General features: G+C 43.1%; 1 protein-coding gene across 4 annotated transcripts in view; it reads left to right on the top strand.

Annotated features, from left to right (window-relative positions):
- GRB2 (growth factor receptor bound protein 2) overlaps nucleotides 1–12,608 on the top strand; it is a 259,767-nt gene extending 247,159 nt beyond the window's left edge. For all 4 annotated transcript variants that reach the window (XM_069200139.1, XM_069200142.1, XM_069200141.1 and 1 more), the window contains exon 6: nucleotides 9,746–12,608. In XM_069200139.1, the coding sequence (XP_069056240.1) occupies nucleotides 9,746–9,931 (186 nt within the window). In that variant the 3' untranslated portion in view covers nucleotides 9,932–12,608. The remainder of the gene's footprint in view (nucleotides 1–9,745) is intronic.
- The last annotated feature ends 378 nt before the right edge of the window (nucleotides 12,609–12,986 follow it).

The raw sequence follows: 12,986 nt of genomic DNA, 5'->3' as shown, positions 1-12,986 counted from the left end.
CGAGGAAGATTTAGTGTTCAGTGTCGATGGCTTGGGTGGCGATGGCTTCACAACACTTTTATTGTTACTCAGGTGGTCTGCATGCGAGGGATCCTTTGATGGAAGTTTTTTCATCTGGGTTGATCAAGAAGTGGAGGTATTCCATGATTTGAGCGTTGTTCTTGTTTGAAGCGGAGGGTGTCCTTGTGAACAACGGCAATCCTGCCTTCGGGCCTGTCTTTGTGATCTGAGTGGATGATTTTGAAACCATTGGGTTAGCTGCGGAGATGTCAGTAGAGGAAGCGTCAAGCTAGGTCTCAGTGAGGAAGGGCTACGTCTGGAGCAAGGGAGGTGATAGTATCCCATAAGTCTGTAGGGTGTTTGCAGAGGAAACAAATGTTGAGCAGAATGTTAGAGTATGGGGGTCGTTTTGGATGTCAGCGAGGTGGAGTTTAATTGTGGTGTGGTTCTGATGTTGCAGAAAAAACTGACAGTGACGGCATGAGAAAGGGCCTTCTGTGGAGTGCAGAGAGAAGCACAAGCGCAAGGCTCTCTGCTCTGGAGCAGTGGTGGGGAAGGGAGATCCAGGGTTCCTGGCGCTGGGCACCTGCAAACTAAGGCCATACAAGAAGACACTTGCAAAGACACAAAAACAAACTTAGCAGAGTTACGACTGAGACAAAAAAGAAATAATATCAAAGTGAGCAGAGTAACAACTGCAGGGTGAACAGTAGGATCAAACCTGTGAGATCTCAATGGGAGATGAGTGAGGACTCCTGCTCTAAGCACAGGCAGCGGGGAGTGGCGAACCCAGCATGCGGTCAGTTGCTGCTTCATCATGAGATCCAAGGACAAAGAAAAATATATTCTCAAATGAAAGACAATGCTCAGTAATTGAAGTACATCATAAAAAGTAATAGGGTTCATAGGAATCTAAGGACAGCACATTCGTGACCAGACAACATGACCTGCCATTCAACATTATTCCTAGTTTATTCATTTCTTATATAATGTTCTAGCAACAAAGCATTGGCAGCCGTGCTCCTCATTCGGCTGCTTTGTTTGCTTCTTGACCTTGTGAGATGTTTGTATAGGGTTAACCCCATGGGCATTCAGTATTGTAAGTAACACAGCTGCTGTTGTAATTTGAGAAATCTTCTAGATTGATCTCAATGCTGCAGTGTGTAAAAGTTTTGGTGTTTTAGGAAAAAGCATATGCAACACACATACCGCTTTTATAATTTCATACAGGTGCTGGTAAGACTTGGTGTGTTTTGGTTGTGTATTTTTTTATGATGCTGCGAAAGCCTGTACCACGTGGTCCTTAATGTTCTGTCCCTTCTTATACAAAAACAGGGGTGAATCAAGTGCAAGACCGGCTTCTGTGGATATATGGCAATGCTTTCTAATGGCTTTAGCAAGCTTCTTCGAATGTGGATCAAACATAGTGACAAAAATTATCCTCTCTCTCACCAGTAATAATTCTTCCCTCAAGTATTACCCGGGGTCTCCTAATAGATTGGCTTACAAGTCTCAAGAGGTGTATGTTGGGCTGGTGGAAGTTCAGGCATTGTTTCAAGTAGGTGTGTCTGAAGTTGTGTAGGGCCTTGTGTGCATGGGTCAGGAACCTGAACCAGCATCTTTTTTTGCACAGGGAGCCAGTGGAGTTCCCTAAGGTAGGGAGTGGTGTAGGTTTATCAAGGGAGATCCAGGACGAATTTGGCTGCAGCATTCTGTATGCTCAGTAGTTGTAAGAGGAGGTGAGCTGCAGTCCCTTTATAGAGAGCATTGCCATAGCCCAGTCGGCTAGAGATGAGGGCCAGGGTGATTGCGCAACTGGAGCTTTGAAGTAGCCATTTGAATATCGTACGAGGCATGCGGAGGATGAAGAAGCAGGAAGAGGAGACCGAGTTGACCTGAGTCAATATGGTTAGCTTGTTGTCCAGAATGATGTCAGGTTCCTAGCATGGTTAGTGGGAGTAGGAGTAGGTCCGCATTCTGAAGGCCATCAGGATGCACCCAGTGGCAGCTTTTGTTTCCAAAAATAAGTACCTCTGTCTTGTGTCTGTATTAAGATTCAGGTAGCTGTCCTTCATCCAGTTGGTGAAGTCTGTCATGCAGTTGTGGAAATTGGGCTTGGTGTTGGTGGTGACTTCGGGCAGGGAGAAGATGATTTGTGTGTTATCAGCAAAGTATTGAAGAGGGTGGGGCTGAGCGAGTACCTTGTGGTACTCCACAGATGATTTCCTTATGTTCTGAGGTGAAGGGGGACTTTTGCATTTTTCTGGTTAGGAAAGAGGCGATGCATCTGAGGGTGGCTCCTTGGATACATATGTTGTGCAGCCTCGTGATGACTGTGTGGTGGTAGACCACATCGAAAGCTACAGAGCGGTCTAAGAAGATTAGAGCTGCGGTTTGTCCTTGGTCAAGTAGGGCTGGAATGTTGCCAGTAGCTGCAGTTAGGGCTGTCTTGGTGCTGTGGTTGCTGCGGATTCCAGATTTGGAGGAGTAAAATAGGTTCCATTCCAGATGTGAAGAGAGTTGTTGGTTGATGGCATTTTCTAATACTTTGGCCGGGAACAGGAGCAGGGATATCGGTCGGTATTTGTTGAGTTCACTTGGGTCTACCAATGGTTTCTTTAGTAGGGTGTTGGCTTCTGACTGTTTCCAGTCTTCAGGGACTGTAGCTGGGGCAGTTCAGGTGTTAAACAAGGTTGTGAGTACTTGGCTGATTCTGGCTTCGCCTAGGTTGAAGATGTGGTGAGGGGATGGATTGGTTGGGGCCGAAGAGTGGACAGAGTTCATGATGGAGGCAGTGTCCTATGGGGTGAGCTGGCTTCTTTCGGTTAGTTGCATGTCTGTGGTGGTAGCTGGGTTTTTGTGTTGCTTGGAGAAGTGGGTGGCCTTGGGCTTAGGCTGGAAGTTTCTGTAGCTGTTGACGATCTTGTTGTGGAAGATGTTTGCAAGGTTGTCGCAGAGTTCCTGCAAGGGGTTAATATTGTGTTTTTGCAGCTGAGGGGTTGGAGAATTCTGTGAGGATGTAGGAGAGTTTTTTGCTGTTTATTAAAGCGTGATTTGATGTGTGGGGCTAAGGCCTTTTTTTCGATTTTGTCAACTGTCTGTGGTAAAGGTTGAGGGCTGTCTTGTTAGTCGTGTCCTTGCTGGTGCGCCATCTCCTTTCCAGTTGTTTAGTGTTTTTTAGCGGTTCCGAGGGCTTCAATGGACTACCCTGCTTGGTGGACCTTCTTTTGGTGTTGTTGCTGATTAGAACAACACTTTCAGCGCAGTTGGTGATCCAGTTGTTGAAGTTTCTGATGTTTTGGTGTAGGTTGTTGGAGGAGATGGGGTTGGTGATGTTGAGAGCATTGATCCATGTGTCCCTTGAGTCTTTTCTCCAGCTGTAGTAGGTGGTGTTGCACAGACTGGGAGCGAAGGTCCATGAGCATGTGATGTTGGAGTGGACGATAGTGGTCATTCCAGGTGAGTTCCATGGTGCGGCTGTACCTGATGTGGTTGTTGGAGGAGAAGATGAGGTCTCGATTGTGGCCTGCGGTGTGCATGCGGTAGTGGACAAGTTGGATGAGTCTGATGTTGTTCATGCTGTCAAGCAGATTGGTAGTGGTTGTCGAAATGAAGTTGAGGTCACCGATGAAAGTGTAGTTGTTGGGGTCTATAGTGGCGGGGGTTGTAATGAAGTTGTAAAAGGCTGGACGTGGTCCCAGAGACATGTAGGCGAGGGTGCCCCTGATGGTGGTTTTGCTGTTTGGAGTTGAAAGTTAAGGTGTCCCAACACTGGGGTGATGTCGTCATTTGTGGTGGTGCTTTGGATGGATTCCTTGTGTGTGATGGCGACCCCTCCGTCAGGCTTGTTGTTGTGGTGGGTGATCTTGTATCCTCTGGATATTGCAAAGGCAATGTCGGGAGTGGAAGAGGAGTTGAGCCTGACCCAGTGAGAGGATGTTGAGTGTGAGGGTGGAGATGATGTCCCGAACCTCAGTGGTGTGTTTCCATAGTGATCGTGTGTTTTTGAAGTGCGCATGCAAGTTGGTGTTTTTGTTCAGGTGGTGTTTGGGGTGGGGCTGATGTGTGTGCTATGGCAGGTGAAGTGGCAGTGAGTTCAGGCCAAAGGTGCTACAGTGGAGCGTAGGTCAGTGTGGTAGCAGTGCTTGTTGCAGCGTTCGATGTTGAGGGTGTAGAGCTTGGTGTTGGTGTAGCTTCAGGGGTGGGAGAGCAAGGGGTCTTGGTGCTGTCCACGTGCAGATGGGCACAGATAGGTGTACCTTTGGTGCACTGCCTGCATTAATTCGGTTCTGGAATGGGCGGTACTTCTATTTGCAAGTGAGTGGGAAAACCCAGGCAGCAGCGGTGTCACTGGGTCAGACTGGAATAGGCAGGAACTTTAGGCCACAGGCCAAGTGGAAGGCTGTGTGTTCAGGTGCCTTCCAGTTTCAGTGTATTCTAAGGAAGTGACCAAATGGAAGACTGTCCCTGAAGCCACGTGGATAGTAACTCTCATTTTTGATCAGTGTGTTACGTTCAGTAGTCTTCTGTACAATGAAGTGCACACTGACTATTGTCAAAAATTTTACATGTATGGCTCAAAGAACTATATCTTTGTTACTATGCAAACATGGGAATTTCAGTTCTTTTCATAATTTATTGATCCAGGTGACAGACGCGGAAAATCTGGCTCTTGAGGCTGTTCAGAGCATAAATATGGATTGATGGAGAATGCTCAAAAGTGTTTTCTTTGGGTCCAAAAATAAATGTGCAGGTTTGAAGCAAAAATTGCTTTCCTTAACATCTCTTTACTCTGTAATTAGTACTGCCCATCGAAGAGAAAGTAGTTCATTGAGAAAGTAATCTACAGTACGGAAACTGTAAATGGTGTTGGTACTACATGCAAGGAACTCTGGTATTTAAGACTTTGTTCTATAACCTTAAGACCTTCAGCTTTTGGTATTCTGGTGTATAATGATTCAATGTTCATAGTCACCAGAAATTGTAGCACCAGCAATTGTGTTGTGTAATCAATTGTAAAGTCATCAATGATGATAATAGTGATGAAATGTGATGTGTCCCTTGCGTATGTTTTAGTCTAGATCATGCATTCACAGCATACCTTCTGAAGTGTTCCAGTACTAATTCACAACTAAAATGTATTTGCCTACCTGGTGAATTTTGGACATTCTTATGATTCTTCAATATTGGGTGTATAGAACTGGGGTTACTGAACTCCTATGATTTAGGAAGAGGAATTATCATTCACTCAGAAAGCCTTCCTCTTTGCTAGCCATTGTGACTATGTATTTTTTCTGAATTTCTGGTAAAGGCTTGTGATTGTTTGGTGTGATGTGTAGGGTTACTAGGTTGGATGTGGATCTTTGCCTTATAGTCAGATAGACTCTGAATAGCAATGCCACCACCATCGTCGGGTGGCTTAATCACAATCTTTGAGATTGTTTATAGCTAGTCTCTCTTCGTGTCTTCTGTTGCTTCCCACGTTCATTCAAAATCCATCTTTTGTAGCTGAAAGATCTTTACTCAGCCTCGAAAAGGGCGCTATAGTTCTGTCTCAGTAAGGCTTAAAACATTTGCAGATCTAAGTCTCTGTAAATTATGGGCCTATTTGTATAGGTTTAGCCACCTCAAAGCAGTTCATATCCAGGTAGATTGGCTCTTACATAATGCTCTATCAAAAAGTAAATAAATCCTTATTTGATAGAGCCAAAACCCATTCTCCTAGGGTTAAGACTGCGACTACAACTATGTTAAGAAAATATTCCCATAGTGGAAATCAATAAGGTAGCTAAATGGCGATCATGGTAAGACACAATTGCCTTGATTTGCATTCCACAATGGAATGTTTGAAGAACTTGATTGGTTACATCTTAGGTATTTCTTTTTTGTTCCACTGCCTGTTTGGGATAAGCTTGATGCTGAATTAATTGCACATGATTGTCAGTAGAGAACATGTGCCTCATCTAGCAATCCCCACAATCGCACCCAGTCCAAGACTACTCAAACACTCAGCTAGCATCCTCAGAATATATACACCCTACATCATACATGTCCCACTACTGTACACCCTCAACCACACCCTGGATCCTCAAATGGTATTCTCTTGCAAGTAATTCACTGGTTCTTCTGTTACCTTTCCAATCAACATCAGCTTCTTCACATGGGCACCTACAGGTCTCAAAAGATTCCTATCATCTGTGGAGTCTCCCAGACTTCTATAGTGTCTCCAGTTATCTTCAACCTCTAGATGGAGCCCCCGGGGGCTCTACTCACAGGATTGCGATTTACCAATATGCCACAGATACATAACTCTGATCTAAAGTCTCTCTTGTCCCAGAGATCCAAACACTGCCTGCATCATCAAGACCTGGATTTTCAGCTTCTAACCAAGGCATTATTCCTGTTATTTGCCAAGAACGAAATGAAAGAAATGGTACTAACCTGCCTCCAATACATGAACCTTGATGGCTTTGAACCCCTACTTTCACTGAATGCCAAGTCACTTGGATTCACCCTGGACATCTACCTCACCTTTACAAAACACTTTGCCATATATAGACAGCATATTACCAGCTCTGTTTAAAGAAAGTGGAACAGTCCCTTCCGGAAAGGGTCTTCAGACTGCCATAACAGCTCTCATAGTCTTGTATATTGATGTTGGTAACATCCTCTCCATGGACGCCCATACGCCATACTGGCACCCTTTTAATGGGATCCTCCACACCAATGCACGTTTTATCCAGGAGCAGCAGAAATATGATCACATCATCATATGATCAGATCAACCCTCCCTTTGTCTAGGTCTGTTGGAGCGCCATCAGCTACCACTGGTGGACAGCACCATTTTCAAAACCAGCTGCATCATTTATGAAGCCATCATGATCAACCCCCACTTACCTTGCAGAGAAACTCACCATCTCTGATGGCTATTGGCACACATGCAGCCAGGCCACCATCAGAATGGAGACTTAGAAGTATAAAATGAAAACAATCAAGTCAGTAGGCCTTTTCCCATCTATGTGCCAAGGATATGGAACAGAAGACCTGTATCTATAAGGACCTTCACAATGCTGCTCCAGTTTAGGAATAGTTGAAGACACACCTCTCCAGTAACATTCCAGTAGTCAGCTGCCTCCATCACTCATTGACTTCAAGCTTTCCTTTGACCTGGTACAACGTTCCTCTGCCTTTTTTGGCTAGGTTTGCGATATCCAAATACCACATACATACATACATGAAAATGAATGCCATGCTCATGACCTCACTGTTCTTGTGAACAGTGCTTAATTAGTAGGGGAAACGTCCCAGGGCCCTCATGAGGAGGCTACTACTGTTGCTTCAGCCCTTGTCCCTTCCAGCGCTGCCAATGACAGTACCAACACAACCACTAACTCTTATGCTCCTACATTTATGACAATTCAGACTTTTCCAGGCCCCTAAACTCTAAGAATGGCTTGTGTGGCAGGTATTAATCATTTTAAATGTATTTGGTGTCTGTTACGGTTTGCATGGCTATTGTGTGTGATTTAGTTTGCTTACCTAGCCATAACTCACAGATCGGAGGGGGTTTTTGGTTTTGTACATTACTTATATTACCATTACTTCAATTTAACTGTGTTTTTCAGTGAATTTAAAACAGTGCTGTAACCAATTCTAACTATAGTTTCACTTTAGCTGTAGTTTGCAGTCATTTATTTTTTCTTTATATATTGCATCCTGTGTCTATAAAATGATGTACTTCCCCTTTGCACCGAGCTATTGGCCATGCCCTGTGCCTAACATACACCAGGTGGCCAAACCCCACTGTGCTCAGCTTTTACAAATGGAAGGGGTCTGTGTCTGTAGGAATTTTGGAACTCAAAAGGAGTTTGCAGACCTTAAAATATAAATAATTTTTTATATTTTATTCTTTTTTGGGGTGAGCGTGGTGGCTTAGGAGTCCTACCCTAGTGCAAGGGGCCAGGGTGTGACCAATTTGCCCCTTTATGTGACAACCTTTTATGGCATCCACAAGAGAATATATTGTCTAGTGGCTGGCCAGTTAACCTTCGGGCCTGCAAAGGGAGCTTCGGGTTTGCAGGCCCAAAATGGACAGTCGGGTAAAAATGTTGCATCGAATCAGGTATATATTTTTTTTTTATTTGGGTTTGCAAACTTTCCTCAAAACTGGATTACGGCAGAGTAAGGGTCCCAGTATCTCTAACTTCTTAACTCTTATAAGCCTATTGATACATTTTTGTAACACTATTTACTAAAACAACTGAACTGAACAAGCGGACACATCGTTGAAGTTTTATTCTCGTGCCAAGTTTGGTGTAATTCCATTAAGCATATTTTTTCAGTAACAGAGAACAAAGATATCTATGATTTTAAAATAGCGAGTCATTTTTGACCTACCCTTTAATGCCCTCCTATTCCCCCGTCTAACAATCTCACAACCCCCGCCACCTCCCCCTCATATTTGAGCAACACATGCCATGCCAAACCTAAACAGGATTAACTTTTTTGGGAAAGTATTGTGCAGAGTTGTCGAATGGCATCAAACTTATTTGTTAAAACCAAAAACAGGTATTCATGGGAAACGCCAACTGTGTGTGTTTGTGTTTATTTGGTTGTGTGTTTGTATTTTGAAAGCACTCTGGCGCATGTTCATTGCATAGGATTACAAATAACTAACTACTCCTTATTATGTGGTAAACACATTTTAGCTGAATGGAGTGTTATACCACACAAGCATCCCTCATTCAAGAGTCATCCTTGAAAGTTTTGACCTCGCTACTTCCTGAAAGTGAAAGTTTTAAAGCTGTGCATTTCAATTAGTTTATTGTATTGTTGCTGATGAGTGTCAATACTTGATGCTAACAAAATAACGGTATGCAAAAAAGAATAACCACGTATATACTTATAGCCCTCTCCAGAGGCCTGTACTGGTTGTTAAACGCCCTGAACCTGAGTTATAGGCCCAAGCCGCAGGCAAGGGCCTGTAACGAAGGACAGGACTTTTAACAACCAGTTTAGCCCAAGGCGGAAGGGCTGTAAGGCTATTAGAACATTGCACCAACTAAGAGTAGAATGCTCTAAATTAAAAAGGGAGAAACATGAAAACAAACATTTGAATGTTGGAGCTTCAGGCTTATTATACCAGCCATTTTAAACCTTAAGCTATTCCATGGTCTTGGAGCTCTCAGCATTCTAGTGTTCTAATATATCTTTATAGCCCGCAGTAGCGGGCTCTACCAGACAGTAAATGCCTGCTCCAGCGTTAAAGGCTAGTGCCTTCGGCTGGGGCCTTTAACAAGGGAGCAGGCCTTAAATGGCTGTTATAGCCCAGGTATGGTTGGCTATTAGAACATTCCACTTCTAGAGGGCAGAATGTTCTAATTAGTAACACACAGGCCTCATGGAGCCCAAGGGTGTTGAAATCCCCTTGGGCTCAGTGAGGCCTTTGTTCACAGCAATAGCTGTGAAACACAGACATTAGAATGTTGGAGTTCTGGGTTTTTGGATGCCCAGAACTACTCCATTGTTTTTAATGGAGTGCTCAGCATTCTGATGTTCTAATTGCCATTTGCCCCATAGTATCGAGATAAATGGGCTGACAGGGCAAAAAGGTTCAAAGCAGAGTTTGAAAAAACAGAAAGTTACACAAAGCGGATGTATTCCTAACACATGTAAGTGCTTTGATGTCTAAACCCCTGTGCATCAATTAAGCAATAACTTGTTCTTTCATGTCCTTACTTTCCAGCAACCAACACATGTCCAGGCCCTGTTTGACTTTGATCCACAGGAAGAAGGGGAACTGGGCTTCCGTCGCGGGGACTTCATCCAGGTCATTGACAACTCAGACCCCAACTGGTGGAAGGGTGCTTGTCACGGGCTTACGGGCATGTTTCCACGCAATTATGTCACCCCTGTGAACCGCAACGTTTAATAAGTGGATCAGAGTATTTAATACTTAACGGAGGAGGGAGGACCCCAGCAAGACAAAAACCACGTACAGTCCAAAGGATGGAGAAGCCTTCAAGTGGTGGGATCCCCCATCGTCTCCCTCTGGCAGGAGCAAAGGCCTCTTTGAAACATTTGGGGATTCCCTTTGGAGGGGACGTTTGGTTTTGAATGCCAAAACTTACCTTTTAAATTAAGAGAGATTTTTTTTTTTATAAATAGATTTCCACAGCTGCTCCTGTGCCCTGTTTCTTCTGCACATCCCTTCTCGCCCACTTTCTGTGTATGTCTCGTTGCATGCAATTTAATGCCATAAAAAGCTCTCGCCTCCTGATCAATGATAAACTGCTGGTATTTTATCTCTATGCAAAGGGGAATCATGATTTGTCTGATTTGAGCTGAGAAGAGAAAGATATGTTTCTCATGTCTTGTCTCAACACACCTGGTGTTCTGCCTTCTTCACTGAATGTTGATCTATGAGTTTTCTGCAGCAGCGTTTGGGTCTTCTGTGCAGCATGTTCTCAACCATCCCCTGCCAACCCTTAAGCAGCCGCCATACTAGGTCTGGTTTGAGTTTTAAGCTCAGACATTTTTCAAGTGTCCTCGCTGCATTTTCCTCTCTTGAATTCAGAAGATGTCCAAGCACTTTTTTCATTTATTTTTCCATAGTGCCTTCTCCCTCGATTTTCTTTTCATGTGTTTTTTAAAGGTGTAACCACAGTCCTTAAAGTTTCATGTTAACTTTATTGCCTAACGTTTCAAGGTATCTTTCTGTTTTCGATTTAAATGTCTTCAAGAGGGAGAGCATGTGGGAGCAAATAGTATTGGTGTAAAGATACGAGTACCTCCAGATACTAATGTAACAGTCTAATACTTTACAGCACCCTCCCATTTTCTATGCATGGCAGGCACATGTGAATCACCGTTGGCCCCAAGGCTTTGCTGCTTTTTATTCCAAGAGAGGTAGGTTACACATCGGAAAGATGTTCTTGCTAAACCTGTGTTTGAATTGCAGAGGAAAAATAAAACAATAAGCACCTGGTATTAAAATGTAGTTTGGGATAATGACACACCCTGCATCATTATTATTTAAGGCAAAAATATTTTTAGGTGAGTTACTTGGGTTGTTTTTACAACAGCTTTACATATTAATAGCTCAACAATAAATGTGTCTGCCTCTTGACCCCAGGGCCTCTATTTGCAGTTTGAGATGTGTTTTAGGTGAACAGTTCTCTTCGGCCTTGGCCCACAGGCCACCCAATATTTGGAGTTTGAAGTGATTGGGTTAGAAAGTGAGCAGTGTGTCTACACGTTTAACATACTGTTCGTTCCTATTGTGTTAAGGGCTTGCACACCCGCGGTGGGTTTAATGGTGCGAAGAACATGAGAAAACAGCAGTGTTCTCAAGATGGGGGCACAGCTAGGTCCTAAACGATTTTCTGTAGTTATGAAATCCACAGTGTTGCACAAGAAATTAGTCTGAAAGTGTTTTTTTTTGGGGGGGGGAGGGTGCATAAGGTGGCTCCCTGTCTTCTCCTCTGCAGTGTCAGTGGTTTAAGACATCTCTTCTGGATCTGTAGGTGCTTCAAAGTCTTGATAGAGCAGTATTATTTGTAAAGGACCGCCGTAGCTGGAAGCTCATGCGGATTTCAGATATTTGTTGCCAGTTTTTTATCCTGGTTATTGCCTTTAAAAGTCCCAAAGACGTCATAGTATCCCCACATTTTGAGTTCTATGAATCTCATACTTACCATTTTCTTTTGTTTCATATACTGATCTAGCACTTGTCTAGATCAGTATGTATTGCCTTACAGTCTGAAAGCTAGACATAATTGGGGGGGAGGAAAACAAGAAAACTCAAGCCGTAGAAAATATGTTTTTGTAAATCACTGGTGATAAAACATATTATATTTTCAGTAACTTTGTTGAGTAAAAACTGTTCAGGGTCTGCAATTACCAGTCTGTCCTTGGTTTGGGAACCATGCAGTGAGACTCTTGGAATAGATTTATTTCTCCTTGGTGAATTGGAGACTATTTCTTAATTGCCTTTAAATTTGTCATTTAAAAGCAGTATAAAGATTACATATTCTTGGGAACTTTGTGTATGAGCAGAGTTGTAGCTGTATCCAATGGATGGAACTTGCTCCAGTGAATCCGTTTACAAAGGTGCATTAAAAGCTGCTGGGTATGGTTTTTTCCATTGGATTTAGTTGGGATCAATGAGTTGACTGGTGAGTGGGGGGGGAGGGGGGGGGTCAGCTTTTCATTTAGAGGAGGTTGGTTGCTGTAGTTTAAAAAAAAAAAAAATGTCAAACTGTTTCGAAACTCAGTGCATTTCCATCTCGGGGTTCCATTGAAAGTTGAAGATTGCTGTAATTGTTTGACTTTCCCTCTCCTTACCTGTCACTATTTTCCTCTTTTATCTAGTTTCTTTCCCAGATTTCCTGAAAGCGCACTCTGGGATTTTCCCCTAGACATCTGATTGTTCTTTCGGGATCGGTGTTTGTCAGACATCTGTCTTGTGTGTACATATATATAAAACAAAATCAGTGTTTAAATAAACAAAATAGCTTCTGTACGTAATCTAACTGATGCAGCATTTCCTAGATAGCAACTAATAAAACTGTGAATAATAAAGCTTTTGTGCTGTGTTCAGTCATCCAGCATGTTGTATTTGTCATTTGTCTGATTATTGCTTTACTGTCCAGAGTAAGCAAAGCATAGACGATCAAAGATCGAGTGAAAGTGTCAAATTTCTGTTTTTGTATGGAAGAAACCTCCTAAACGGAAGCACATTTTGTTAGCATTATTTCCTGCTTTTATTCACCTTGTTGGATTCACCCAATCTTTGTATTGTATGTATATGGAACAAACGTAGCCAGAGGAAGCGGAATGCTGTACAGTCAGAAACAAAAAAATAAAGCATTGGTAAAGCCAGTAAGTCTCAGCAGTGAAACATATCAGCTTTGCCAATGTTCTGTTTCGCTTAGCTGCCATCATTAAGCACCATTCAGTGGCAAAGAAGTTGGAAGGGGTTTTAA

Source organism: Pleurodeles waltl, chromosome 7 (genome assembly GCF_031143425.1).
Source record: "Pleurodeles waltl isolate 20211129_DDA chromosome 7, aPleWal1.hap1.20221129, whole genome shotgun sequence".
In the NCBI taxonomy this organism is placed as follows: Eukaryota; Metazoa; Chordata; class Amphibia; order Caudata; family Salamandridae; genus Pleurodeles; species Pleurodeles waltl.
Note: the sequence above shows the minus strand (reverse complement) of the source record. Positions and strands in the feature narration are given on the sequence as shown.